Raw genomic sequence first — 22,872 nt, forward strand, 5'->3', positions numbered from 1 at the left:
TGGAATTGATAAAAGTGTCAATTCACCCCGGAGATGTAAAAGTATATGTGTCTAATAACAGTTTGAAAAAGAAGAGAAAAGAAGAAGAGGAGGAGGAGAAAAATTGACAATTGTAAAGGGAGAAAGAAAAAAACCCATACCTAGTTACAGATTCAACCCTTTCCTCTGTAACTAATAGAAGAGCTAGCCCAAAATTATCAGTAAGGATCTAGAGAACAACATTGTTATTTCTCTTGACCAAATAGATATTTATAGAACACTATACACAACTGTAGAATACACTTTATATTCCAGTGAAACATTCAGCAGCATATACTGTATTCTGAGCTACAAAGTAAGTTTCAGTGAATTTCAAGAGGAAATCCTAGAGAGTTTGTTCTTTGTCCATCAAGTACTTAAATGAGAAATCAATAATGATAAGAAATCTAGACAAGTCCAGATATGTAGAAATAAAATTACACACTTCTAAGTAACCCATGTGATATAAAAGTACAAGAGAAACTAGAAAATGTTTGGAATTGAATTATAATGAAAGTACAACATATTCAAATTTATGGGATGTAGGTGAATAGGAAGATTATTAGGCTTGATTGTTTAAGAAATACTGTTTTTAAATCAGTGATTTATATTTCTACCTCAAGAGCCTAGAAAAGGAAAAAAAAAAAAACTAGAAAAGAATGAACAAATAAAACCCAGTGTTAGGTTAAGAAAAACAATCGAGATAAGAGCAAAAATTAAAGAAATAGAAAATAAACAATAAAAGAAAATACTAAAGCCAAAAGCTGGTCCTTTGAAAAAATTGATAAAATTGATAAAGATACAGCATAGGGAATATAGTCAATGATATTGTCATAGTGGATGGTGACACACGGTAGCCACACTTGTGAGCAGAGCTTAACACATAGAGATGTTGAATCACTATACTGCACACTTGAAATTAATGTAATGGGTGTCAACTATACTCAAATGAAAATTTTAAAAAATATTTTTAAAAAGAAAAAGCACAAATAAGTGACGTCAAGAATGAAAATAAAGACAACATTCTACAAATCTAGCAGAAATTTAAAAAGATTCAAAAATACGCGGATAACTTTGTGCCAATTCATTTGAAAACATAGATGAAATGAGCATATTCCTAGAAATATAGATTGTTCCCAAACTTTCTAAATCAACTCAAGAGAAAATAGAAAATGTTAGTAATTATAATTAAATCATAATTTTAATTTTAAAATATAAATTATATAAATTAAATTATAAGAATTATAATTTAAAAATAAAGTTTCTGCATCTGTAAACTGATGATCATCACAATAGCTATGTTTGTTATAAAGTTATTCTATGGCAGGCAATATCCTAAGGAGCATTTTTACCTGCTTTGTCTAATTCATTGCTCACAACAGCCCTATGAAGGTGGGTGCTATTTTTATGTTTATTTTATGAATGAGTAAATGGAGACTCATCAGAAGAAATAATTCTAAAAATTTATGGTCAAGTATTTTTAAGACAGACTCTGGAATTCCCACTTTAACCCTCGCCTGTATAGTGACTATTTTATAGGGCTGTCATCCTTATTAATTTGAAAACTGTACATGAAAGCATGTAGAACAGTGCCTGCCACACTGTGAAGTCCTCCATAAATGTAAGCTAATCTAGTAGTTGTTCCCAAACAGAGGACAGCTAGACTATTGCAGCTAACTCACTATTGTCCTTTTATTTATTTTTTTCTATCCCAAAAAAAAAAAAAAAAAAATTTGTTTGCAGAGGCAGAGTCCCACATGGTCAGATGACTCTACACCTTGGTAATGCTGTTATATAGGGTAACTGATAGGTATAGTTTTTAATACCAGCATTCAATTTTTATCTGGTTGGAATTGTCATCAGCAGAAAAGAATCTCCAGCTAGCTAGGTTACTGGTGTTTCATTTCTATTTATGAACTGGCAGTAGTCCAGCTGAACCTTTTGTTGTGGCTGCTTTGGGTTTTCCAAATCAGGCTTTGTTCAGCCTGGAGCAGTGAAAAGGCCACCATATCAGAGGAGAATGCCACATTCACCTTTCTCTTTGAAGTTATAAAGCTTACAGAGAAACCAAGGATACTGGAAACTCTCCTGTCGTCACTAGCTATTTTGATGTTTCCTTGATTCAGAATGTGTTTATTCACACTGGAATGATTCTAGTTAAAAATTATGAAATTTGTGACATATCATGCATTTAGGGAGAGTTTAAAATAATCTGAAAGTTTAGAATATCAAAATATTAACATGTTAGGAGCCATACATGAGAGAAAAGTATTATTCTTAGAGTGAATTTTTGAAATATAAACATTTGGCTTAAAATTTTATGAATAATAATGCATGTACACCTCCTCTGTAGTTTTAAGCCACAGGATTTTTCATGAACAATTTTGTCAACATTTGGGAAAATATCTGAATATGTAAAATCAGATGAACTTTAGAAGGGCATTAAGAAGGAGTTTATGTGAAGAATTTTAGTATACACGAGCATAAAACATTCGAATTCATGAATAGTCTCTTCAGTAGTTTTCAAAATTGTTATCAATGCATTTATAGATATGTAGATTTTAGATTGCTTGAAAATAATATTTTAGGTAATATTGGTAAGTTTTTGGTAAGTGATTATTTTGTGTAGCTTGAACATATCAATAATTTCTCAAATTTCAAGGTAAGGTATTGATATTAAATATCAGGTAACAATTTGGTGGTACATTTTTGATTAATCAAAAATAAAAATTATCACATCACTTATAATTGCCATATTTTTCTTGATAACTTCCTGTTGCAAAAACTTAGGGTATCAGATCAAATTACTCCACTTACTGTGATAAAAAAAGAACTATAACATTATAATTTATATCATTTTCTTAAATACTTGCTGGAAAATTTGGAGTTCATACTCATTTCTGACTTGAAAATGTAGACTCTAACATTTGCTCAGGAAAAGTGGCCCATGTTTATTTACAAGAGATTCTCTTTGTCTTTGGATAAATGATGCTGAAATAAGGCCACTTAAAAATGGAATCAATGTTAAAATAGAATCAACTTTATCTTCAAAAAAGAAAATTGATTATCAATAGTATATTTTATTTTATGTTTATACAATTTATTATTCCAACTATGCTGTAATTATTCAAAAGGATAAAGAATAACAATTCTTATGCAAGGCATAATATACATTTTATGGCAAAATTGCATGGATGTACAATATATCCTTCACTTTCTATTTGAATTTTACAGCATGATCACAGAGCATTGTATTTTGCAAAAAAAAAAAAAAAGATGAATTCATTAATTTTCCTAAGGACTGTTCATTAACCTTTTATTTAAATAATTATCAGTCCTCGTTCAAGTTGAGATTTTCCTGATTCTTGGTATGATGAGTAATTTTTTATTGTATCCTGGCTATTTGTATTATGTTTTGAAAATCTGGATCTTATTTAAATCTTCTGTTTCAGCAGGCCTCCTCTGACACCAAGCCAGTGGGAAAAATGGGACACTGAGGCTTAACTGCCAGATGGAGGTGAAAGTCCAAGTTGCCCACTTGGCCTACTTTGACAAAGCAGGGCTGGGGATGGGGGATGGGGGATGGGCGGTGGTGTGGATTGAAAAGGGATGCTGTCTTGCTGCTGAGCCAAGCTGGGATTTTAGAGTCTTCGCTAGGACTCTGCAGATAACAACCTGGTTGAGAGGGAGAGGGGCACCTCTTTACAGTTCCTCCATGAATCCTTCAGTGGTGGTGAATTTAGATTTAACATTAATTCTTCTCTGAGACCATCAGGAAGAGGAAGGGGTGCTTCATTACCACTGGGTGGGGATGGAAGTCCAGGATGCCCTTATAGCCACCAAAGACACCTTCCTGTCAGGTGTCTGGGAAGGCTCATTCCTACTGGATGAAGATGAAATTCTGCTTTATCACTTGATTCCACCCTGGGGTGTTTGTGGAGGTACGAAAGGACCCTTAACTTACAGGAGGCTTTACTCTGGGCTTATTTTGCCTGCTTCCACTGGTGTTTTTAATTTGCAGATTTCTCCAACACCAGGTCTGGGGTATATAAGGCAAAAAGAAACCCCAGGGAACTCACAACCAGGTCCTTACTCAGGTCCTGGGATCCTAGTAAGTCTATCTTCTTTAGACCCCTTTTAAACTCTTTCTATGTAGTTTTTCTATGTACTGTCCAGGGGGTTTGGCTGTACTTAGTGGAACAAGTAGAGAGACATGGGGAATTCTATCTTGATCCAAAACCAGAAGCCCGTCAAGTCATCTTTTGAAGAAGCCATCATCACGCCAACATGCATTTCAATTTTTTTCTTGTTCACAGGTTAATTCTGTTAGATCATGGTAATTATGTGGCCTTGCTTATGATCCTAGTGTTTCTTAGCATCACTTGTATTGACTTCACAGAAATCTGCATCTTCACAAGCTTTACAACTTAAACTCACATTGGCACCATATTACTTTCTGTTATCAGCAACTAACTGATGATAGAGATGTTGATAGGGTGGTTGATATGAGAAGAGATACTAGCAGTAAGTGGGTGGGGATGGTGGGGATTAATTTTATAAGTGATCATTAGTGACCATTTTCGTGTTGTAACAACTTTTGCTCGTGTGTATGGAATTTCATCTCTTAAATTCAGGGGACTTGCATACTGAACATTTAGGTAATACAAGTTTTCTATATTGTGCTCCCCTATTACTAAGTTAACTTTTATCTTCCTGCCCTCATAGTAGAAAATCTGTTCAAATGCTGACATTTCCAGTGCTATTTGTATTCCCTGGTATTACCATGACACGATAATTCTGACTTAGCGACATATGTGCTTCTCCTAGTTAAAGGTTATTTCAAAGTGTGAGAAGTTGGTAAAAACTTAGAAGATAAAGCCATGATCACAATACGCTGCCATATCTTTCCTTTGAATTGTGTCCCCAAACAAAACTAGTTGGTCAAAGGCTGATTTTTGATATCTCTTGCCAAATTTACCTCAAAAAAAGTTCTGAAGAGGATCTGGGTTAAACACTGAAGTTATGGTCAAGAAAAAGACAACTCAAAGACAAAGAGACCTACCAACAGAATTATTTTTAAACACTTGTGTTCTGCTATCCTGGTCACCTAACAGTTTTTAGACATTAATGTTCTCTCCCAGCACCCCAAATTATACTCCAATTCCATGCTATAAATATGGATTTTTTAAATAAAAATAATGGCTTTGGCCTTGATAATATAACATGGGGCCACACCAGGCAGTTTATTGGCAGCGACCATAAAATACATACCTGAGATGAAATGCATTTGAAACATCATCCACATCCACTTTAATATGGTATCAGAGAGACTGGAGGCAGATAGAAGGTAAACATATGTATATGAATACTGAAATATGATGACTCTTTCTATCTTTCTGCAAGAAAGTAGAGAAGGAAAGAAATGTTGACTGCTTTCCACTAGAAATCTTAGCTTGAAGAATCACACAATGACTAGTCTCTCTCTTCCATTCAAAGCTGCCATGGAGCTTAATAAAGACATAATTATACAAGATGAATTAAAGCAAAATCAACCTTCCATCAATGAGCAAAGTAAGTGCAAAACAATAAGTTGACATGGTATTAAAACTCCCCTATGCTATTTACATTCTGAGCAGAAGAGTATGACATGAGGGTTTTGTGCTGTAAGAGGAACTATGTGAAAAACGTTTGTCTGAAATCAATGTATATAGGGGAATGTTTGGGAGCAGTACGGTAAGAGCAAACTGAAGGGGGCCTGATAATTTCCTGGAGTAAATTCACAGTCCCTCCAAGTAGTGAGTCTACCAGTAGATGAACATCTGCTGGCCAAGCTGTGAAAGGATGAACAGTTGAATCACTAGATAACCTTTCATGGCTCCTTGTCCTTTTCCTATATAGTATTTCTCACTGTATAAATTGTAGTTTGTTTATGGGATTCTTTGATTAATGTCTCTTTCCTGATTAGACTGTAAATGTCATAGGCTCCATTTTTATAAGGCTCACTGTTATATCCCCAATGCTTAGCACAGCACTAGGAACGATAAATATTTGTTGAATGATTCAGTAAATGATAGATCCGTTTTTCCTTTCCATATGTGGCTTACCAGCTTCATATGTTAAGCCAGCAAACTTGGAAAATGCTTGGGCCAGAACCTGTCCCAGGTACTTAGAATAAGATTCCTATTCTTTGAGTTAGTTGAGGACAAAAGGTACCAAACTAGGCATTGTGAGGAATGGGTAGCATTGGGGAACTGTGGTCCTACTGGAAGATGAAGGTGAGGAGTTTAGAAGGTAATATTTTTGAGGAAACTGTTGTGAATTTAGGCGAAAACCTGGCTTCCTATAAGCCAGTGTGAGCATAGTTACTTTTTCCCCCAGTGAATTCAGTACCTTACCTCCAATTTTCTTTACAATGTTGCTTGTTTGTGGCTTATGGGGCTGTAAACTTAAAGCTGAAACTCTTGAAATACACTGTTTCTTAACATTTGTGGTTACTTTAAAAGTTGTGCAAATTTTAACTGATTTATGATGATCTCAAGTTTGTTTTAACAGAAAAAAATAATACTTTAATTTCTTCTCATCAAGTAAATTTGATAACCAAAGAAGGGAGACTGTATTTATTCCATGGCTTTCCATGCCCTAGGCTTATTGCCTAGTACTTCGGGTACCCAGATTGAAAAGCACATGGGATGCTCTGAAAACTGAGGTTTCTTTCCTCACACAGATGTTTCTCTTTTCCTGAGGAGGTCTTTGAAGCTAGTTCCAGATAATGAGATGTGGGAAAACCATCAGGAAATTTGCCTTAATACATACACACTCCATTTCAAATGGAATCATATAGCTAAAAATTCCTACATGTGGAATAAAAACATGTGTGTTTTTGTTTGACTTGTTTTCATTTATTGTAGGAAAAGGAAGCGTTGTATTTCATGCCTGTCTAGAGCAAACATGAGCTCTAAAAACAAGATGGGAGAATGCTCATATTCATTTACTGAAGACTGAGAAAACAAAAATAGAAAAGTATTGTAACATCAGACATATATAAACTTAACTTTCATTTTATAGACTACTAAAATATACACTTTAGTGTACAATGATGAGATAGTACCTAATTACCAAAGATGCAAACTGGAACAGAGTGCCTGGGCAAGGGATCTCAGACAACATGATAAAATGTGCACAGGGAATAAATAATAGCACTTAGGACTGTGCTGGTGGCATGAGGACTTCCCTCTTCTCTGTGCAGTGAGCAGGAAATCACCCCATCCCCACAGGAAGTTTTGCTTAGGTTAGCTCTCCGATGAATAGGTTTCATTCTGCAGAGGCAATTATGTGTAAAATTGGGTTTGATCCCATTTACACAGCTAACTAAAGAAGGCTATGGAACTTCAACGTGTAGCAAAGTTGGGAAGTAAAACCTCAGAATAAAAATACATGTCTATTACAAATTAAAGTCACATGACGTTAATACAAACAGTTGCTTAACCCTTTTTAAAATAAAAGCTGAGAAATGATGCCATGTATGTGGAGTATCATAGAGTAGTTATGTTACATCGTAAGTTTGGAGATATGATTGATAGGGAATGACCCTAATATAATCAATATATACAAAGTAAACCAGGGGTTTGGTGTTATTTATAAGGTTTTCCTCACTAATAGCACGAAAGTGCATTTCTTCACTGCATTTCCCCCATTGTCTATAACTTGGTTAAAGACAAAAAATAAATCAGCTTTATATGTCAGTATATAGAATGTACCGCATGATTTCATCTAATTTGCATCAAAAGTTTACAATTTCTTGTAGGAACCTGTAAGAGTAAAGAACACAGAGAGATAGAGCATTCGCTGTGCCAAAATGTTGCCAGGCTGGTTTTTGTTTGAGACTATTTCACACTGTAGAATGAGCAGATGCTTGGAATCTGCAGATGAGAGGTGTATCCTGGATCTGCCACTTGCCTAGGAGTGACCTTGGAAATGGTCAACGTCTAAACTGCTGGGCTATTATGATATTTAAATGAGATTTAAAGCCTATACATGGTCTGCCCATGCCAAACACATGGTAACATATAAATGGTCAATAAATGCCTATTTTCTGCTTCCCATTTGCACACACATTCACTCTCCATGGGTGAAACCTACTTGTGGTTTTAAGTTGGAGACATTGTTTGATATCATTTAAAAACATAAGGACTGACTCTTCATCCCTACGATGCTGAATTAAATAATACATTACATAGTTTATTTAAAAAAAAAAAAAGTTTGGTGTATATTATCACATGGAAGATACACAGTGATCCTGAGAGGAATTTAAGAGATTAATACCCAGATTTTACAGATGAGAAAACTGGGGCTCAAGGAGTAAGAGACTTGCCACAATGAGACTTACCAGTGGGAAGCTGGGACCAGTACCCAGGTCTCCTGGCCACCACTCACATTTATTGGAGGATTAAGGTTCTTTGACATGAAGACAGACTGCTCAAGGATCAGATCCATGTTTTGCTACAATCTAGATGTATGACCTTGGGTAAGTCACTTAAATTCTCTGTTCCTCTGTTCCTCAGTTTCCTTACAAAATGATTACAATAATATTATCTTCTTCATAAAGCTGTTGTAAAACTTAAAAATGTAAAATAGAAGTTGTCAAACAAAAGATGCCCAGAGCAAAGTAAGCGCTTGGTATATGTTAGCTATTACTATAAATCCCATGTTTTTTCAGCTACATGTGTTACCTAGACAACAGTAAATGCTGTAACATTTTTGAAACAAAATCTGAGCATTGTGGCCTAGGGTTAAAATTAATCTTAGATGTTTACTTTTTTGCTCTCAAATTTACCCCAATATCCTCAATACTCTTGCTCGTATATTCCTGTATACCATGGAAATCTGGTCGATTTTTTTGGATGGGAAAAACACCTGTCTGCTCTTTGTAAGAATAAATTTCCACTTTGTAAGGCATTTCACAATTTGTAATCAGTCTCTCTGTTGCTGTCACCTTAGGAACTAACTTCACCCTTGCGGAACTGGGAATCTGTGAGCCCTCCCCGCACCGAAGTGGCTACTGTTCTGACATGGGGATCCTTCACCAGGGCTACTCTCTGAGCACAGGGTCTGACGCCGACTCCGACACAGAGGGAGGGATGTCTCCAGAACACGCCATCAGACTGTGGGGGAGAGGGATAAAATCCAGACGCAGTTCCGGCCTGTCCAGTCGTGAGAACTCAGCCCTTACTTTGACCGATTCTGACAACGAAAATAAGTCAGATGATGAGAACGGTAGGCCTGCTTCTTAAATACCTTTTCATGTTCTGGGTACGGCACAGTGTGGCGTTTGGGATGCCTGTTTTTTAATAAAGAGGAGTATAAAACCATTCATTTTCTTTTAAATCGACCTTGTCTACCCACTCCGAGCTCAGGAAGAATAAACCAGCAAACCTCAAGCACACGAGAAATGAGGAGAGAATTTTAAAATCACATTTTGACGATAACACAGTATTCAGGTATAGTCAGTTGGTCTTATTAGCAAGTAAATTACATTGCAAAAGAGGCAACTTGATAAACTATGACCTATACCTAGAAAATGTCCTCTCGCCACAAGTTGCTAGGTCTTTGTATTGATTTCCCCTTCCCAGTAAATGGCAACCTGGGGTATTTTTTTTTCCATGAAGATCTCTTAAGAATCCTACCTTATCTTAGACTTTCATTTCCAGGCGGCAATGCCTCATATCCGTATTGAAGATCAAACCAGGAACAGATGCTCTGGAGTTTAATAATGACAAATAGGAAGAGACTTGTCTTCAAAAAAAGTATTCTCTTCTCTGTTTACTTTTCTCCTTGGTACCTATGTAGGTTAATGGCTTCCCACATCTTCTATCACAAATCACTATTGCTTATCCATCAGCTTTGTAGATGAGTTTTAATGAAACTTTGAAAATTAAATGCTTCCGATCATTAAGCAGTAAATATAGGGAAGCCTAAGCAAGTCATTAAAGAGATAAGGTGCTTATTTGTGGATTTCTTCGCGACTCAGAACTGTGTTTAGTCAAAAACATCTTTTAAAAGATAAATTGCATTAGGTACAGCTGATTTATGAAGAAAACATCAAATGCTGTGTGGTTTGTTATGAATATATTGTGTGTTAGCTGAAAGAATTGCCATTAAAATGTTTACAAACAGATCAGTTAAGAATGTTTATATAAAATATTATAAACTTCTACTAGAGCAGCTTTAAGTATTTTCTTGCATTTAAAAAAAGAAAAAGAAATTTGCAGGCGGACAGCTTGTTGTGAATGCGAAAGCATAGCTAAATATCATTTAATCTCAAAACTGTGTTGAAAATACATCATTTCCTGGGTAAGTCGCATATATTCAAAAAGATGTCACTTTGTGGAATTTAAATTTGTGTTTAATTCTGAAATAATTTATTCTACTGTGGGGACAAGGAGATGTGTCTTACTTATGTCTCCGTTCATGTAGCTAATCAAGGTGTACTCTCAAGGAAAAATCTGTACTTGACTCTTTTTGAATTTTAACAGAATTCTGACACTTGGCACATTCAACACTCTAAGGTACTTATTTGATAGGAAATTACTTTTAGAAGTTTTCATAAAGGCATACATTGAATCCATTTACTGATGTACTTTTTCAACTCCGAGTGTGTCAGATACTATTTAAGTGGAGGCAGTATGATTGCCTAATAAATAAAATCACTTGCAATCCGAGAATTTATGGCACATTTTAAGCAAGGTATTTTGGCAAATCTTCCATGGTGGCATTCTCAGTGGTCTCATGGGAACCATCTATACAAAATTTATGCAAACTGATAGAATCCCCACCCTCTCTTTTTAGACCTATACACATCTGAAAAACTGAACTGATAAGGAGTTTTCCAGTGAAGCAAAGGGAGCAAAAAAAAAAAAAAAAAAAAAAAGCTTGCCTTGAATTCACCTAGAACTGTTATGGATAGGAGAATTTCGTAATGAATGATGTATTTGGTAGACCAAAAGTAGTCTCTCTTTTTTCCAGTATTATTTAAAACATCACACTTGAACAATTTTCCCCTCTGAGGAGTCTATGTAAATCCCTATATATGGATAGGAAATAACCCCTTAAATCTAGTGTCTCGATTTTTTCCATAATGCTAGTTATAAGGCAGTCAGACTCGCATCAAGAAATCTGTACTTGGAAGAACTGAGCGACTCTTTTATGCCTGCATCTGGCAGAGCACGAAGGAGGTGAGGAAGCCAGAGTTCAAGCTTCAGTGCTGGCTGGTTATTTTTAAATGTACAGATAAAAATGTGTTTCCTTTTCTGTTTTTCAAATGTTTGAGTATTCCACATAGTCAGAAGATGTACATAATGCATGTTCTCTTCTCATTTGGGGCCAAGAATAAAAATAAGGAATGTGGCACGTCACATCATAAACTCTTTAAGCAAATAAAAAGTGAAGCACAAGCCACTCTCTGCAGGCTGAGGTGTTAACTTCAGTAAACGTCTTGCTCTTTCTCTTTGACAAATTCGGTTTGGCTCACAAAGAAATCAATGCATTTTCACATCACTGACTTTATGAAGTTTGGGAATGTATTATCATATAGATTGACAGTTGCCCCACTGGTTCCACACCACAGCGTGGACACTTACAAAGCCATCATTAATTTCTCACACTTGTACCCTGCGATGGCTTCCTCCATAATAAATACTCTGTCCTTCAGAACCCAATCAATAACCTTTTAGGTATGCCTCTCTTGGAGAGGAAGTTAAAGAATCTATACTTTGAGAAAGAAACTCTCTGATTCAATTTTAGATTTTAAAGATATGTGCTCACGAAATGCATCTTTTCTTTGTATCCCAGATATTTTCATTTCATGTTTATGGTGGGATCTTGGGGTACCTCGATTTTCACAGTGCTTATTCAAAATTGCCCTTAAAACATTCCAGTTGTGGTTTTGCTAAGCAAAATTAGACTGTGAAAGCAGATCTCAAAAACCAGATTCTCTTTCTGTGGTGTAAAACATGTATCCAGCTGTCAGACGCATGTAATAAAAACTCTGCCTGCCAGAAGTTCTTCCTGCATGCGCCTGTGACACAGATAACCTACTAGGAGCTTGAAAGTCCCATCACACTGAACACATGATAAATTTGTCCTTTTTTTTTTTTTTCTTCACAGCTCTGCATCTTACACTCACTGTATGTATGGCCACCAAGTTAACATTGTGCTGGCTGTGCTTGCTTTAAATAAATAACAATTCTCAGGTACAAGTGGTTTTATCAGGTCATTTAACTCTATCTTTAAGTTAAAGATGGCTTAGTTAGAAATGACAGTGAGAGTTGAAAACAGCTAGGCCAAGTTTTTGCTGCTGTGTAATTTGACTGCATCTATAGAAAGAACTTCCTCAGTGACTTTAAATTAGAATCATCCCTTTTTGGGGGTATTAAATGTCCCACTTAAAATATGTCCTCTCTGAGGCCCTTTGTATCACCTGAGTTATGGAGAAAATGGGGCAGTCACTAATACACAAGAATAACTAATTGCCTCTTTAAAAATGCAGAATAGCACACACGGTAAAAAATCTGGTCTATGTACTCTTGACTCCCTTAGGCGGTTTCTTCACCTTGGGGACTTAAAATATCCTTGAGTATTTTTTTTTCAACATAATTCTAGTTTTACTTATTTTATTAGGAATCCAGAAAGAAAAAAAAAAAAAGAAAATACAAAGAAAAGAAGCTTGTCTATGGAATAGAGAGCCAGAAATTACAGAAAACTAAATCTGGCCTTGGTTAAAGAAGAAAATTAGCCTTCCCTTACCCTCTCTGCTTTCACCCAAAGTAAATAAGGACAATGTTCATTTTCAACTCTTGTCAATTGGGAAATTTATAATTCTCATAATGTACTTTGAGGTTGAAAATATAAATGTTGGGTTAATTTCATTGCATTTCACAAAATGCATTTTATAAAACAAGCTGGCTCTTGGCACATAATGGATTTGTGTAAAGTGTATTTGTGGAACATAGATTCTATTAGATTGTGAGTCCTCTTGGCTGAGGTCTGCAGTGTTCCTTCCTCTTGAGGAGGGCTTGAACCCTCCTTGCATGTTAAGATACTCATTGCATGTTAATTGAGGCATGAGGAATGAACTCTGAGGGGAGGAAGGATTTTCCTTAATACCAGGGACAATAGCTATAGGTTATTGCCACCAACCACACTGCATTCATTTATTTGTCATGTGAGGTGAGTTTCTCAAGTCTTCTTCCTTTCTCTTCAAAAAGCAACCCCTCAATAAATTCATTAGAGTGCTCTGTATATAAGCACATCCAAGACCTGCTAGTGGGTTTCTATTTCTGAGCCACTCTATTACACTTACAGACTTTTAAGTTTATTTTGTTTTATAATCCACTCTACTCCTTTCTTCTTCCCCATCATCTCACATGTAAAATTTACAGAGAATGCCTGGAACAGATATAAAGACTTACTATAAGCACCAGATAATTATAGCCAAGGGCTCATAATTTTGCTCTTAAAGTCGAGAATAAGAATAGTAAACAAGCTACAGAAATCATGCAGTAATACTTGACCATACTTTTGATGTAGATACAGGGATGATTTCTTTTCCAGCCAAACTTTATGGAAAAAACTTCCATAGGAAGAAAATATTGTTTCAATTCCTTAAAAACGAAACAAAACAAAAAACATGGAAGAAAACAAAACAAACTTTAAATCCATTTTGATGACAATTATTTCAAATGGTATTTTTAAGCTTTATTTTTTTATACTTGCAAATCTGAAAGAGCAATATTTGTAAGGAATGTGAAGTGAGTCATCATAGATTGAAAAGTTAAAGACATGAGAAAAAAAAATCACCCATCAGAAGGTTCTCATCTTGTCTATTCCTAAATGAAAGGATGATATGATTTTAATAACTGCTCGATTCCCTAAAAATTCACATATTAGAGGCTATAGAGGCACCTTATTTTACGAAAGGTTTATTAACAAGAGTCTTAAATATATGATCATTGCAATGCTAAAATACAGGTGATAATAATATAGAACCAGGCGCAAAATTTAGGAATATCATATTGTCACTTGGCTTGGTACATTAGGAAGAAGTGGAAGGATGGATGTTTTGCAAAGGGACCTGTATGAGACTTTAGAGATTTAGGTTTTTGGCAAATGAAAGCAATGCTGACATTACTTGAAGGTAGAACAGATGACTTGAAAGAGTGTCAATACTGCATGTTCCAGATTATAAACTTTAGTGGCATGGTTTTTAGTTATTTATATATTTCTTTCTTTCCTTTGGTGGTTTCTTTCATGTTTGTTAATGCTCCTGGGGGCTATCAAGGAATGGCGCCATTCAATAAATACAATAAATAAAATGAAGCACTAAGCCTTACTTTTGGCAAGGGCAGCCTGATTATTACACGTGTAATCTCTAGGCCTTCAGGGAGACATTGGGCTTGGTGGATAATCACTCGGTTTTAAGCTGCTGAGTTCCTGATATCTGTACTTTCACTTCAGTTAAGCAGCAAAGGCAGTAACCGGGTGAGAGGCAAACTGTTTTTGTCACTTCACCATTGAAAGCCTCTCCACTCAGAAAACTCTTCACTTTTTTGCTTATTGTTCAGTCACTTTTCAGTTTAGTTGTTGTTCGTCAAGGATCAAACTAAATTTACATTTGGGGGGAGAGACACAATCAAGTACTAAAGCCATAAAGACAATGAGTTAAAGCTAAGGAAGTTGATAGTATAAATTTTCTATGGACAACTGCATCCGGATGAAGCTGCACAAAATAAAATATGAAGCTAAAAAGGGGTTGTGAAGGCATATGAGAAGTAATGAGACATTTCATTTACCTATTCTGAAACTAGGCCACAGTGAGGGGAAGGAGAAAATTTCAAGTAATAGATTTGTAAGTAGCATAGAAATTACAGACATGTACGTATTATGTATATATACTTATACTGAAGAAGAAAAATGTTACTTGTGATTTAATGTTGAGTATTATTTAGTCTAGCCGAAAGAACTACCTTGAAAATTGTCCTTCCCAGTTTCCCTAAACTCAGTTTGAGGCATGTTAAAGGCGTCCAAGGTCGAGGGAAGAGATTCACAGAATGGTCATTAACATAGAGGCTATGAACTGTAGTTCATGAGTTGTTTTATTTGGTCAGCCCAGTGTTTTAAAAAATTTGACATTACGAACCAACATTTTTAAGTAGAAATTTTTATTGTTGGCTTCTTTTGAAATATACAAGATCCAGTAACACTTGTCCAGCTTTCCTTCTGGACAAATTTGGTTAGAAATAGTCACCATGGTAGTTCTAGATGGGCCCATGTCACCTGGTTCACCTGGTTCACCTGAGCTCCCTTCAGTCTACTCCACTCATTTACAGTCTGCTTAGCCTTTGTAGCACTTGAGTTACCAACCTTGACCTATGTGCTCCCTTCAGGGAAACCACAGACAATAAAAATGGTAGAGAGAAAGCCAGAAACAAACAGTGTTAGCTTAATTTCATGTGTGCTTAAAATAGGGATGTTTCTTGTTCTTTGTTAAGTTTGACTCATCTGGAAGATGGGCTTAATTTTGCTAGACCAAATTTCTAAAATAATTTTAAGGTGTTCTTATAAAATTAAATCAAATGAAAATCAATTTAATTTGGAGATTAAGAAAGTAATTGTATGTGTGGGAGGGGATGGTGAGTGCATGATTCGCCAACCCCATCTTCTGCCATACTAAGAAGTTACAGTCAGAATTTTTGATTCTAACATATACACTTAAAGCTACTCTAAAGTAAAAGTATCTAGGTGAACTTTTAGGACAGAGATGAAGGGAAAACCTACTTTAAAAACTTTCGTTATTTCAGCTGATTGAGGAAAACCCCAGGGCTTTTTAGGAGGAAGCCATTTAAAGAGGAGGAAAATGACTTTGTACTAATTATGTTCAGTTTTGATCAGGCAAAGGGTTTATGGAGTCTGTTACAATGAAGTGGAAGACAATAAAGCAAAGGCTAGAAGAGGAAAATGCAGTGATATACAAAGGCCTCCAGTGCCCCAAGAGAGAAAGACTTGGAGCAATGTCGGATAATGCTGAGCTGGGAACAAGAACTGGAAACAGTGCTCCACAAACTCAGAAATGCTCCTCTCCAAGTGGATAAGCAGGATCCCTGAGTGTTGTTCAGGGATGGCTCTTGCTCAGAGTGTAGTATACTCCCAGTTCTCTTAGCATCCCAAGGATATTTGTGAAGGAGAAAATGTAATTGAAATACAAGCATGTTTACTAGTGGAAGGGGCTGAAATATCTGAGTTGGCATTCTTTGGGAATTCCATTCATGGAGGCTTACTCTGGCCTGAGGGGAATAGGAAAGATTGACACTACAGCAATATCTCTGCTTGTGTTAAACATAAAAAAGAGGGGCATGGACTTACACAGAGAGTCCAGGCACAAGAGGAGAGTTGGGAAGTATTTATTTTATGCAAGAAATACGCTATCACACATACACTGATCCAAAAGGATCTTTGAAATTAATTTTACAAAGACGAAAATTCGTATTTATAAAGTAATGCATATTGGTTAAATATGTATATTTTAAAAAACACACATATATGATTCTGACAAACCTATGTTCCTTTTTAATTAGAGTTGATGAAAAGTAGCTAAATAATCTCAGATGAGTGACAATTTAATTTGGAGGATCCCTCTTTTATTTCTGAAAATATTTAAGGATGGGCTGCTAGATGCTCAGCATTACACAAAACGACTGTGTGTGTCTTTTTGTGTATCTGTCTATCTGTTTTGGTTTCATGGGAGAAGGGGGAGTTCACTTGGGAGGAGGGCTATTATTGAGAAGGATAGACATCAAGAAATACAAACTGATCAAAGTCCAGGGAGATGATCACGTAAGGTCATACACTAAAATGCCAAAATGAGTACTGTTGACATTTGGTAGTATACAGTGTTAGGGGAAGGAGAGAAGGAAGACCTGTGCTGACCCTCTTTTGCCTTGAACTCCGATGGTCCTCTTCGACCAAGTAGCATTCCTTTTAAAGCTTCAAGCCACTGTTCAGTTATGCTCCTGTCCGCTCAAGTCAGAATGCATGTAAAAGGACCCACTTTCTCTCTGTAAGAACTCTTCCCTCCTGGGAGCTCTCAACCAGTAGGAGTCTGTCAGAGGTATAATGTTTGCTTTGGTGGGGAGGGTGATTTTTTTGCAACCTAAAATATGTTCTTCTATGTCATTCCTCTCTTCCCAACCCTGATCTCTGCCCTTAGGACTTCAGGCTCAATCACCGCATCGGTGAGCTAATTTCTTTATTATTTCACTCCACCCTCTTGTTAAGATTAGTGGGATTAGGTTTTCAAAATCTGATTTGAGCATCATGGTTCACTGGGGTGCAAAAAATATTATAAGTTCTATTTATATTTACTTTTCTGTACATTTATCCTTTAAAATTTCTATTTTTGAGTGTGTTTTATCCTGCGTATATTGGTATATGTGCACATAGACACACACACACACACGATAGATTATATAAATGCAGAAGTGCATACCTTGGATGTGTCTCCAAAAGTTTTATATTGATATAGGCGTGTGACAAAATGTTAAGTGAATATTGTTTTAGACATTTTATTTCCCAGGAGATGAAGTCAAAGCAGCCAGACTCTCCTTGGAATATTTGGAGAATCCATTATCTTGTGGCAACCTGTTAGGTTGTCTTTCTTATTGTTCATAGCTCTCTGTACTGATCGTGCCTTACTGGTTTTCTTTTTTTTTTTTTTTTTTTTTGATGCCATTCCTATTTTCTTCTCTCAATTCCCTATGTCAACTTTCACTTCTTATATGGATAGATAAAAATATGTACTCTGCTGTTTATTGAAGAAATCAAGCACCCCTGTGCATTTATAGAGAAAATTTCCGTCTACTCTCAGTAGGGAAATAAGAAAATAAACATTACCTGTGTCAGCAGACTGGTATAATAGGGGCAGCTGTGAGGAGGTGGAGTATTAATTAGGTTGTGAATGAGGGTTAGAGTTTAAGTGAGTGGAAACGAGATGATGGATATTCCCAATGAAGAAAAAACAAGGTATATGGTGGCTGGAGGATAGGAAGGTGATGTAAAAATGATGATGGTTTTAAAGGAATATTCCTTTCCATCAAATTCCAACTCTAGTCAGACTAATGGGAACATAGTGATTTTTACTGGACTCTAGTAGAAATATATCAATAGATTGTAGGGACTAGATGACCAAGAACTTTGACTTTCACCCTAAGGAAATAAGGTCTGACCAAGAAGACATGAGAGAATTACTGGAAGTTTTTTCAAGCAGAGAATGTTATGTTTTAGGAAGCATCCAATTAAAGCACCCATGTATACACACAGGTGTTTGGACAGGAAGGTAACAAAATTAGAAGTAGTGATACCAGAGAAGGGAACAGTAATCCAGGTAGGAAGCCATAAGCAATTCCTGGATTACAGAGGTTCTGGTTCCTGCTTTTTGGTGTTTCAAGAGGAGAAATTAACCCCTGACTAGCGACTAGCATATGAATGGCGAATATAATTAAAATACAAAAATTTGAAAAGCATCTAATTTGAAGCTCATGGAGTACAGGGAATATTCCTGATGGTTGTCTACGGTGCTTCCACACACAACACAGTATTATTACAACAGTGAGATGCAGCATTTATACTACTGAATCAAATGATCAAATAATAGCATCTAGGGGCACCTAGGTGCCTCAATCGGTTAAGTGCCTGACTTAGGCTCAGGTTATAATCTCTGGGTCCTGAGATCAAGCCTCATGTTCGGCTCTACGCTCAGCGGGGTGTCTGCTTGTCTATTTCACCCTTCCTCTGCCCCTCCCCCCCCACTGGTGTTTGCGCTCTCTCTCTCGCTCTCTCTCAAATAAATAAAATCTTTAAAAATTTAAAAGCATCTAATATTGTTATGTACAAGGAAAACAGGTCATAATCTTATTCTTATAGGAACAGTTGGTGTGTTGTTGTTGATTAACAGTTTCTTGAAGATTCTTTCTGTTTCTATGTCCATATTGCTTCTCCTGGAGTCATATATTCATATACTTTATTGTAAGTTCTCTTGTAACTTATGATAGTGAAGTGATGTCTGCCTTCTCATCCCTAAATTTATATTTTTATCTCTCAGATCTTTTAAAAGTCAGACTTGACAGGAATATATTTACCTTTCTTTCAAGCTTTCTACTTGTCTTTATTACTCACTCTCACTTTTTCTTTTTCATTAAGTTCATTCTTTATTTTTAAATTCTCTCATTTTTAACTCTTAGAGTATATTTTATTGTTTTTGTCTAGCTTTTTAATATGGGTACTAAGTTTTAGTACTTTCAGTCTTCCTTATATAATAAGAATAAATATATTTGCCAGGTCTGTAACAAGACGTGGTGTCCTGTCCCATGCTTTCTGAAGAGTCCTAGCCATCTAGACTCCTGAAATAAATCCCAACATTACCAATTTTTCACTTTAGCACTAATAATTATTGAAGACCAAATTTTTATCATTAATATTTATGATGTCCAGAGTAAGATATATATATATTTTATATGGTTATATAGATTAACATATTAACATACAATATATATGTACTATATACAAATATATATGTCTAAAATACATAACATAAATATGTAAAAAGTATGAAAATATGTTGTGTATGATATTAATATTTTTATAGAGCTGGCATCATGATTTGCATGCCCTACATAGCCTTAATTTTTTCAGTAAACATAAACATTTTCCCATGGCATTAAATGTTTTTTGCAATAATTAAGGGATGCATAGTACTCCTTTAGCATAATACCTTTTTTTAAATTTCTTTTATAAGACATTTAACTTATTTTTATTTTAGAAGCAGTAAAGAACAGTGTGATGAATAAAATCCTTACAGCTAAATTCCCGTGCACATTCCTAATTCTCATCTTATAATAAATTCATGAAAAATTTAGACATACATGGCTATGCAAAATTGTAATTCTTTTCAACTAGTTTCCTGATAGGAAAGTTTATGCTTGCACCAGCACTGTCTGAGAATCATGTGGGACACAAACTAGTGCTCAGGAGTCACTGGAAACTATCTCAATATTTTTTTTATCTCTTGATGAAATATATTTTTTATGGTTTTCATTTATCTGAGTATGGGTGAGGCTGAGCAACTCTCCATGTTATATTAACAGTTTGTATGTCTTATTTTATGATTTGTATTTCTTCTCCAGATGAGACTATGTTGGATTATTCTTCTCATTTTTTAGTTTGTCTTAACTCTTTACAATGCCCACAGAATAAGTCCTGTTGTACTTTGTTATCTATACATATGGCTTAAAATCTTTATTTACAGGTGTGAAAATCACTTGGCCACATTCTCAAAATTATGCAGCTTGGCACCTTGTTTCCTATAGGATGGAACACTATATATATATATTGCACACATACACATACATATATACATATGTAATTTTGACCTGGAGATCTCAGAAATTCATTTAATCCATCAGACTAAAGCTAGAAAACAATTTAAAATGGTTGCATTTATCAAAGAAAAATAACTAGCTCTTTATAGGATAAAACACTTTTTTCCATATTAAATATTTCAGCTGTTGTTCAGAATGCAGGACTTTATTTCAGATTGTTAATTTATAACAAACCAAGGATAGAATTGCATTCCACATGATGAAAGGAAATTCACATCTGCTAAGACAATCTGCAAGGCACCTTGAGGAGATAGAATCGAGTAAATGATGTATTAAATATTCTTAAAACTTTCTCCATCTATATGGTGCCTTTGATTCAATGAGGATAGTAATCATAAACACAGTGGTATCCCAGCTATTGGTATTTTTACAAAGTAGGTAGTTTTGCATGCAAGATAAATATCTCAGTATATAAAGAAAAATCTGAAAATAATCATGTGGAAGCAATTACTATTATAATAAGCATATGGCTCTACTAATATAGAGCATTGCTTAATAATTAATGTTATAGAAATAAAAGAGTAGAAAAAGTTCTATATTCTGGGGCATCCCTTTGTACATTCAGAATGGAAAAGACCCTAGTGAAATGCAGAACAATTAAGAGAATACAGGCTGTCTTCCACTTCCGCTGATACACATTTATGGCTATGAACAAAAAGGCACATTGGGAAGGCAGGAAGTATACAAATCAACTTAATCTGTCCCTTTGTGGTATTTCATGCCCTCCACAATATAGTCCAATTTTATGTTTTTAGCCCTTGCTCCCACTCCTCCTCTAAATATATTTTCAGTTCTAGCCCAACTGGGCTATGTATTTTTTCCAGAGCATATTCTTTCCTCCTCTGTGTCTTTGTTTGTACTGTTGCCTTTGCTTTGACTGCTATCCCAAACCCACCCACCTATAATATTCCCATTCATTGTCAAAGAATTATCTAAGATGCCAAATCCTCTTGGACTTGGACTCAAGACCATTCTGGTCTCTTTAACTGTATGTGAACTCCTACACCTTTGGATTCTTTAGCATTTCATTTATCCATTTCTTTTGGAAGTTGGGGGAAATGGTGTAGCTTTTACCAAGGTAGAGAAGTAAATGATTTGAGATTCATTTGAGAGATAAAATTTACAGAACTTGCTGGTGGTTTGAATGTAGGAGATGATGAATAAGAGCTGTCAAGGATTTCTGACTTTAGCAATTGAATGGATACCTAAGTATTCAGATGGGGAATCCTTGGAGAGGATAGAATTGAGGGGCTGACCACGAGTTCCATTTTGGATATTGCTAAGTAACATGAGATATTCAAGTAGAAAGGTAATGTGGATAACTGTGTAATTTTTAGGAATGGAACCTAGAGGAGAGGTCTGAACTGGAGACATCAATTTGAGAATGAACATCAGAACGGTGGTTTATAGATATCTCTGGAAGTAGATGAACTCACACAAGGAGAAAGGGAGAGAGAGAGAAGAGTAGAGGACCAGGAGCAAACTGAATAGCTCTTAATACTTGGATAGAAGACAAAGAACATACAAAGAGACTGAAAGCATACTGGCTTGCACATAGTTCTGTATTCATTCTTGCTTATGTAATTTTCATTAGGGCTCCTAATGGATTCCAGTTTTGGTGTGGCTGCATAATCTCTCAACCCAAAGTCTTTTTGTTTATTTTCTCTCCATGACTGCTGTTTTAATTAAAGGGGGCAAAACTGGATGAGCTTATACATTTCAGGGGAAAGAGAGACATTAATTTAAAAAGGGATAGTGGATCAGGAACATAATTAAGTGAGATAGACTTCCCCATATGAGTGGTAAATTGGTCTCTAGGGTAGTTTAAATGTACTGAGTAATGAGTAGCAACAACACTTAAGTATAAACTTTTACTGCATTCAAAATATTTATTGAGCACCTACTATGTATTATGCTTAGGATATATCAGTAGCAAACTAGAAAAATATTCCTACCCTCTTGGAACTTTTTACTTGGAGAGATAGACAATAGAAAATGAATGAATGAATGAATGAATGAGAGAGAAAGAAAAGAAAGAGGGAAAAGGAGGAAAGGAAAAAAGGGAGGGAGGGGAGAGAGAAAGAGAGAAGGAAGGGGAAAGAAGGAAGGAAATAGAAACTATACAAAATGCTGATAAATGCTATGAGAATTTAAGGTAGTTGGGAGTCTGTGTTTGCACTTTTGCAGTATTAAACCGACTGGGGGGTGTCAGAGAATGAATGAGAAAGGCAGCATTTGAACAAACCAAAACTTAAAGGATTCAAAGACTTTAGCTGTGAAAGAATATTAACTATGCAGATTTCTGGGGATATTGAATCCCAGGCAGATAGAAGAGCAAGTTCTAAGACTTTAATGCAGGAATATTCCT

At 35.6% G+C, this 22,872-nt stretch overlaps 1 protein-coding gene across 12 annotated transcripts in view; it reads left to right on the plus strand.

Moving 5' to 3' along the window:
* TENM2 (teneurin transmembrane protein 2) overlaps positions 1 to 22,872 on the plus strand; it is a 1,202,741-nt gene that overhangs the window by 349,363 nt on the left and 830,506 nt on the right. For 9 of the 12 annotated variants that reach the window (XM_078066825.1, XM_078066824.1, XM_078066823.1 and 6 more), the window contains exons 4-5: positions 5,515 to 5,589; positions 9,016 to 9,291. The exons of 1 other annotated variant lie outside the window; for it this stretch is intronic. In XM_078066825.1, coding sequence (XP_077922951.1) covers positions 5,515 to 5,589; positions 9,016 to 9,291 — 351 coding nt within the window. The remainder of the gene's footprint in view (positions 1 to 5,514; positions 5,590 to 9,015; positions 9,292 to 22,872) is intronic. 2 more of the 12 variants (XM_078066829.1, XM_078066830.1) reach the window with 1 other exon arrangement.

This window comes from Halichoerus grypus, chromosome 2, assembly GCF_964656455.1.
Source record: "Halichoerus grypus chromosome 2, mHalGry1.hap1.1, whole genome shotgun sequence".
Classification (NCBI taxonomy): Eukaryota; Metazoa; Chordata; class Mammalia; order Carnivora; family Phocidae; genus Halichoerus; species Halichoerus grypus.